The sequence below is a fragment of the Podarcis muralis genome, chromosome 14, assembly GCF_964188315.1.
Source record: "Podarcis muralis chromosome 14, rPodMur119.hap1.1, whole genome shotgun sequence".
Lineage (NCBI taxonomy): Eukaryota > Metazoa > Chordata > Lepidosauria > Squamata > Lacertidae > Podarcis > Podarcis muralis.
In genome coordinates, this window is record NC_135668.1 from 18149020 (window position 1) to 18157116 (window position 8097).

Genomic DNA, 8097 nt, shown 5'->3' on the forward strand with positions numbered 1-8097 from the left:
AAAGGCCTGGTGGAACAGCTCTGTCTTGCAGGCCCTGCGGGAAGATGTCAAGTCCCGCAGGGCCCTAGTCTCTTGTGACAGAGCGTTCCACCAGATTGGAGCCACAGCCAAAAAAGCCCTGGCTCTGGTTGAGGCCAGCCTAAACTCTCTGTGGCCTGGGACCTCCAAGATGTTTTTGTTTGAAGACCATAAGGTCCTCCGTGGGACATCCCAGGAGAGGCGGTCCCGTAGGTACGAGGGTCCTAGGCTGTATAGGGCTCTTAACGTTAAAACTAGCACCTTAAATCTGATCCTGTACCCCACCGGGAACCAGTGCAGCTGGTATAGCACTGGGTGAATGTGATCCCGCAGCAAGGACCCTGTAAGGAGTCTCGCCGTGGCATTCTGCACCCGCTGGAGTTTCTGGGTCAGTCTCAAGGGCAGCCCCACGTAGAGCGAGTTACAAACAGACCACATGGTAGATGTTACATCCGTAGGGGGAAAGCATTGTCAGAAAGTTGACTGCGAATGACTTCCTTGGCCATGCCAGCTTTTGCCAACCTGATGCCCTCCAGATGTTTTTAGCTACAGTTCCCATCAGCCCCATCCAGCATGCAGGTTGGGGTTGATGGAAGTTGTGGTCCCAAACATTTGGAGGGCGCTAGGTTAGCAAAGGCTGACCAAGAAAAATAATTATATTTCCTGTGATTATCCAGGTATAGATGGAATTATCTGGTTGACTCAGCAGGTGGTTGCTGTTGATTAAATTTCTGAATTGCCCTACATCCGAGATCACAGGGCGATTTACAATATAATGTAGTTGCAATATAGTTAAACTATGGAACTTGTTTCTATAGGAGTTAGTGACGGCCACCAACTTGGATGGCTTTGAAAGAGAGCTGAACAAATTCACGGAGGATAATGCTGTCAGTGGCAACTGGCCATGATGTCTATGCATTGCCTCCACAGTCAGTACTTCTGTGTGCCAGTTGCTGGAAACCACAGGAGAAACTGCTAAAATAAGAGGACAAAATGACAATATTTTTATAGAAGAAGGTAGACCTACTGAATTATCATTCCTGTATGAACTCATGTGCAGGATTTGAGATATGAGCAACAGAGGAATGTAGAGAATGGATTTGTGGGGCTTAGAAAATAAATGTAGATGTGTTTTAATGCAGCTATTAAGGGGGGGGGAATAAGGGAAGGAGAGATGGGAAGTCAAGAAAAAAAGTGTAACAAAAAATTATATATGTATGATTGGAGTTATGTAATAATTTGAAAGATTCAATAAAAATAAATCACAGGAGAGGAGAGTTCTCTTGTGCTCTGCTCCTGTTTACAGATGTCCCACGAAAGAGGCTGCTGGACTAGATGGACCTCCTTTGGCCTGATCCAGCAGGCTCTTCTTATATTCTTAGGTTCTTTTTTCATCTTGGTATATTGAGTTTGTATTACATTTATTAAGTTACTTAAGCAACCCTCTTCCTGGGGCTTAAGATCAACATCCTGTTGACTAAGGCTTGCACTTAGATGTTCTGTCTGTTTGCTCATTGCCCACTATTTATCAGGGTAAAAAAGGTAAAGGGTCCCCTGACCGTTAGGTCCAGTCATGGCTGACTCTGGGGTTGCAGCGCTCATCTCGCTTTATTGGCCGAGGGAGCCAGCGTACAGCTTCTGGGTCATGTGGCCAGCATGACTAAACCGATTCTGGTGAACCAGAGCAGCGCACGGAAACGTCGTTTACCTTCCTGCCGGAGCGGTACCTATTTATCTACTTGCATTTTGACGTGCTTTCAAACTGTTGGGTTGGCGGGAGCAGGGACAGAGCAACGGATCTCACCCTGTCGTGGGGATTTGAACTGCCGACCTTCTGATCGCCAAGTCCTAGGCTCTGTGTTTTAACCCACAGCGCCACCAGCGCCCCATTTTTAGGGGTAAAGTACGCTAAGTACCTCATATGATAATTAACTCCATACTTTCCTGTTGGAGTGGGATCCCTGTTACTGATCATGCACGACCCCAGTTCTCCTGCTGAGATTTTGCAGCAGTTGTGTGGTCAGTAAAACTCACTCCAACCCTTGAGTGAAGTCCCTACAATCTCTTCTTAATATTCTGAGATCTGAAGTTTTTCACACCATCATTTAATTGTAGCTGGTTACTCTATATGACTGTTTCTCAAGACCCTCTCTTGCCCCGGGTGTTAATTAGTCCTCCCAGTTCAGTAATTGTGCATCTGAATTGATGAAAAGCATGCAACAAGCTCAGTAGGTCTTTTCCCTTTGCAGGTCGCGTTTACGCTGTCCTCTCCAAAAGAGTTGGCCGGGTGTTGCAGGAAGAGATGAAAGAAGGGACAGACGTGTTTATTATCAAAGCAGTGTTGCCAGTAGCAGAGAGCTTTGGTTTCGCTGATGAAATCAGGAAGAGAACAAGCGGCCTAGCCACTCCACAGCTGGTCTTCAGTCACTGGGAGGTAAAAATTCTATTCACTCCCATCTGCCTTGGTGTACAATTTCTTGTAGATGCAGAAAAAGAGATCAAGATAAAGGAGGGGAGAGGTTAAATGGTGGTCAAGACTTAAATTTGCTCCGTTCTTTCCTAAGCCAAGCCATACAAGCAGCTTTTAATCTGCCTTTACAGTGGTAACTCCGGTTGTGAACAGGATCCATTCTGGAGCTCTGGTCGGATCCCGAGGAATTTGCAACCGGAGATGCCACTTCTGCGCATATGCGCGGCGTGTAGAGCGCTTCTGCACATGCACGCGTGGTGAAACCCAGAAAAATACTTCCAGGTTTGCTGCGTACGTATCCTGAAGGATACGTAACCAGAGGTGAACGTAAGTAGAGGTAAAAAGGTAAAGGTACCCCTGCCCGTATGGGCCAGTCTTGACAGACTCTGGGGTTGTGCGCCCATCTCACTCAAGAGGCCGGGGGCCAGCGCTGTCCGGAGACACTTCCGGGTCATGTGGCCAGCGTGACAAAGCTGCATCTAGCAAGCCAGCGCAGCACACGGAACGCCGTTTACCTTCCCGCCAGTAAGCGGTCCCTATTTGTCTACTTGCACCCGGGGGTGCTTTCGAACTGCTAGGTTGGCAGGCGCTGGGACCGAGCAGCAGGAGCGCACCCCGCCGCGGGGATTCGAACCGCCGACCTTTCGATCGGCAAGCCCTAGGCGCTGAGGCTTTTACCCACAGCGCCACCCGTGTCCCTAAGTAGAGGTACCACTATATATTTGCTTTTTCCAATGCACACTTCCCAATATTCTGTTCTGTTTCAATAGGTTTTGGGTTAGGGTGGTCCATCCTCTGCTGGATTGAATTTAAAGTCCATTAAGTCCAGCATTTTCCATTAAGTCCAGCATTTTCCATTAAGTCCATCCATTAAGTCCAGCATCTTCCGCCGAAGAATTGATGCTTTTGAATTATGGTGCTGGAGAAGACTCTTGAGAGTCCCATGGACTGCAAGAAGATCAAACGCATCCATTCTTAAGGAAATCAGTCCTGAGTGCTCACTGGAAGGACAGATCGTGAAGCTGAGGCTCCAGTACTTTGGCCACCTTATGAGAAGAGAAGACTCCCTGGAGAAGACACTGATGCTGGGAAAGATGGAGGGCACCAGGAGAAGGGGGCGACAGAGGACGAGATGGTTGGATAGTGTTTTCAAGGTTACCAGCATGAGTTTGACCAAACTGCGGGAAGTAGTGGAGGACAGAGGTGCCTGGCGTGCTCTGGTCCATGGGGTCACGAAGAGTCGGACACGACTAAACGACTAAACAACAACAACAACAAAGTCCAGCATTATGTATCCAGCAGCAGCCAGATGTTTCTGGGAAACTGGTGAGCAGGGCATGAAGGCAGCAGCTGTCTTCGTCTCCTACTCCTGGTTGCTCCTCTTCTGCCACAAAAAAAGAGTAGAAATAAGATACTAAGGAAGGACAATTTTAAAATAATTCTATTCATTCTCTATAAAGTGGCCCATGTTTGAGACATGTGTTTCTGCACACAAGAGAGACATATGTGGCGGAATACGATAGAGATATATTTGGTGTAAAGCACTCCTTCCCAAACTTTCCCCCCCATGGACCACTTGACAAATTGCTGAGGGTCTTGGCGGACCACTTAATGATTGTTTTGCCTGTTGCAGCGGTTGTAATGCGCAGCGCTAAGTAGATGCTGTATGGTTATTAATTGTGTTTCTATTGCTCCTTTTATTTCTTGCATCATATTTTATTATGTTGTAATTTGCATTTCATAGAATTCAAATTGTGCAACGGAATAAAATACAAGAAATAAAAGAAGCAATAAAATGATAGTTTAAAATCAACATGGATATTTAATGCAGACACAACCGCCAGAATGAAGCTTGCAGACCCCTGGTCCACAGTTTGGGAACTCCTAGCATAGAGGGAGACAGTAAATGGAGAAGCATCCATTTTTAGAAGGAGCATTCCACTGAATGCCCCAGTTTCTGGGGTGGGGAGCAACAGTGGGGGGCAGACATTTATACCCTGTTTTGTGGGCTTCCCATAAGCTTCAGGCTGGCCATTGAAAGAGAGAGAGGATGCTAGATTAGATGGACTTTTGGTTTCACCCAACAGAGCTGTTTTTCTTTTATTTAGCCTGCTAACAAGGTAACCAGCACACAGGGAAAACAGTAGGGGGGTGTTTTTGTGATTGTAGAAAAGATCCTTTCTTTAAAGTGTTCTTTCTGGAAGGTGAAATCTTTTGAAATGCTGAAATAGATACCATGGATCAAATATTATTTGGATCTTCAGAGGCTCTTTGCGGGTTGATAGCGGCAATAAAATAAGTGACCTGTACACTTAGTTTTCTGCCTCCTCTCCTTTCTTCTTCAACTGTGTTTTTCTCCAACCATGTAATTTACAATCAAGAGCTTTTGAGGAGAAGATTCTTTAAGGGAATAGAAAGAAGAGTAGAATTGCATCCCTTTTCTAAGAGCATTTTTCGTTTTAAAGTCTGAAATCTGCTCCCTGTTTTCAGAGACCTGCGAGAGGAAAATACAGACTTGAGTTCAAAACACGCTGTGTAATTCTTCTAAGCTCTGGATGTGTTAACAGATCTGCCGCCTGCCAAACAAAACTGCTGCTTTATCCCCTTCCAAGTTGCTTGTGCAAGGAAGTAGCTTGTTTCTCTTGAATCCAGTTCTAAAATTCAGACTCTTGTTGCTCTTGACATCAGGAGTCTTGAGTGCCACCACGTGACCCGCACCCAGCCACCATCTTCCCTTTCCTCTTCCTTGTTGGGATAGTGATATCTCAGTGTTAGACTTCACTACTTCCCACGCACCAGAGGAACCAGGGGCTGGGAGCATTTGCTATAGACATGATTGGCTTTGTAGACCTCATCCTAAACTGGCTGGGAAGCTTCTGAGATGTTGGGGAGCAACATTTCCTGATTTGTATGGGAGTTGTAGTTGTGTATGTCTCCCAAATAATTCATTGAAGTAATGCATTTTAGGGATGCAGGTGGCGCTGTGGGTTAAACCACAGAGCCTAGGACTTGCCGATCAGAAGGTTGGCGGTTCAAATCCCCGCGACGGGGTGAGCTCCCATTGCTCGGTCCCTGCTCCTGCCCACCTAGCAGTTCGAAAGCACGTCAAAGTGCAAGTAGATAAATAGGTACCACTCTGGCGGGAAGGTAAACGGCGTTTCCGTGCGCTGCTCTGGTTTGCCAGAAGTGGTTTAGTCATGCTGGCCACATGACCTGGAAGCTGTACGCCGGCTCCCTCGGCCAATAAAGCGAGATGAGCGCCGCAACCCCAGAGTCGGCCACGACTGGACCTAATGGTCAGGGGTCCCTTTACCTTTACCTTTACCTAAGGATGCTTTATGCATCTCAGCTGGAAATGATGAGTCTTTAGCCCAGTTAAGGATGGCATCTACAGGTCCAGTTCAGCCAGCAAGGAGGGTTGGCCGGCAGTGGCAGCAAATGCGTTAGGAACCAGACCCTAATTTGGAGGGACCTGGGCTTGCAATGTTGACTTAAGATCCTCTTAATATCCTGCAGTAAATGAATGTATTTTAGCTATTTTAAATTCATGGTCTTCTCAGCCATCTCTTTTTGACAGCAGACATCTATCGAGGACGTTTTTGTTTCCAAAGTAAACGAATGAGAGGTACAATGCAGTTTTTGTGGACGTACAGTACTTTTGACTAATCAGGTTTCACTGCAATGAACATTGGAAGCTAGTAAAAGGAATTTTAAGTGAAAAATGACACACAGTGCAAGGCTGCGAGATGACCGTTTTTTCCTCCTGTGGTTCCAAGATCAACAGAAAAAAGCTCTCTGAGCATAAAAAAATTAAATCCACTTCAGCTCCATCTGCTCATTCTTAGAGCTTTCATTGAGTGGCTTCTACCAGTACAGTTAGACATTCAGGAATCCAGTTCTGATTCTATGCTATACAGATTCCGCTGACTTCTGATACCTTCATAGTATTGCATAAAGTTGGTGTGTTAATGATCCTGGCTGTACCCTTGCTGATTTTATTTGTTATCTTTAGATGACTGCCATACTGCAGCACATCCTTGCCTGCAGCCCTTGCAGTAGGCCAGAGTAATCATTTGACCATTAATGATCTCCAACTTAGCCTAACCCACCGCACAAGGCTATTGTAAGGCTTAAAAATGGGATAATTCTCACCTCCTTGTGAATGCGTGACTGATATGTGCGTAATCGTGTACACATGCACAGAGCTGAACCCGAAATTGACTGGGAAACTTCATAAAACTTATCTCTTTGTCTCGTCTTACCTCTCAGGGTTGTTGTGAGAATAAACCAGGATTCCCTGTGAAACTGAAAATGCAAATGCAAATATATATTTATACAGCTACACTTCTTACAGGCTGCTTTGTTGATTCCACTGGGAAATCAGCACACGCCCACAGAAAAAAAGGGGAGAAAATCAACAAAAGGAAGGAAGGAACTGAAAACTTTAAAAAAAGGGGGGGGGTGGAATAGAGGAAGAGAGATATCAGCCAAATAACTGTACTTCAATAATTGTCAGGGACATACTGAGCAGAAATTATTTTTCATTCATTTTTAGGTGACTAGCGGTACCTTTTAAAGATTTGAGTGCATCTTTCCTAATTTCAAATATGTCTGCTTTTAGCCGACGGTCAAAAATCACTGTTCATTGCTGCCGCCCCCTTCCATTAATTCAGCTCTTTGCACAATTCCTCTCTTCCCCCCCCCCCTAGGTAATTTCAGATGATCCATATTGGGTACCAACCACAGAGGAAGAGTATCTGCACTTTGGGGAGAAGGCAGACTCCGAGAACCAGGCCCGCAAGTACATGAATGCTGTAAGGAAGCGGAAGGGACTTTGTGTAGACGAGAAAATCGTGGAGCATGCTGAGAAGCAAAGGACTCTCAGCAGAAACAAATAGCTGCCTTCAATTCTGTTTCTTTGTTAAGTGCAGGTGGATTATCTTCTGTACCAGAGATTCAAAAAAAGTCACCTTGGATGTACAATTCTGTGTGGGTTTTCTTACTGCGAGTTGTCTGTGGCTTGAGTTTTAATAAACCTAAGCCTTTCCAACTTCTTTTCTTGTGATTATACACTACAGCTTCCTTGTTATATTAGCGGCTTGCAAGCGTCCTACCTCCTGGGAACCGTTTTCACATCTCCTCATCTGCCAAGGGACACCTGCAGGGCTGCAACAGAATCCCTGCATACCTTGAGTCAAATAGGCATCAGCATTTGGTCTAATTTTAACCAGCTATAGATGGATCGATGTAGAACATTTTCATTTATTAGAATACTACTCCTGATTAATCAGCCAGCATTTTTTGAATGAATGAATGAATGATTCACTGTTTATTAATTGAAATAGTTTTGCGCCTCCTCCAGTGGCAAAACCTCCCTCAAGGTGGCTTGCAAAATAAAATGGAATAGAGCAAAACACACCTGACAAATAAAACCGGCAATAAACAATAAAACAATTGTCCCCTAAAACGATTAAAAGCAGTAAGAAGACAATGTCTAAAACCATCAATCCCAAGAATCATACCTCAGTGAAAACAGATATGGGTCTTGAGAGCTCTATGGGTTTTCACCGTGAGTACTTAACCATCTGTAGATTTTAATAAGTGCTACC

The 8097-nt window shown here is 45.2% G+C and overlaps 1 protein-coding gene across 1 annotated transcript in view; it reads left to right on the forward strand.

Moving 5' to 3' along the window:
* The window catches only part of EFL1 (elongation factor like GTPase 1), a 63789-nt gene extending 56247 nt beyond the window's left edge, over positions 1–7542 (forward strand). Inside the window, exons 19-20 of the mRNA XM_028705626.2 lie at positions 2268–2452; positions 7198–7542. Of these exons, the coding sequence (XP_028561459.2) occupies positions 2268–2452; positions 7198–7386 (374 nt within the window). The 3' untranslated portion in view covers positions 7387–7542. The remainder of the gene's footprint in view (positions 1–2267; positions 2453–7197) is intronic.
* Positions 7543–8097: the final 555 nt, after the last annotated feature.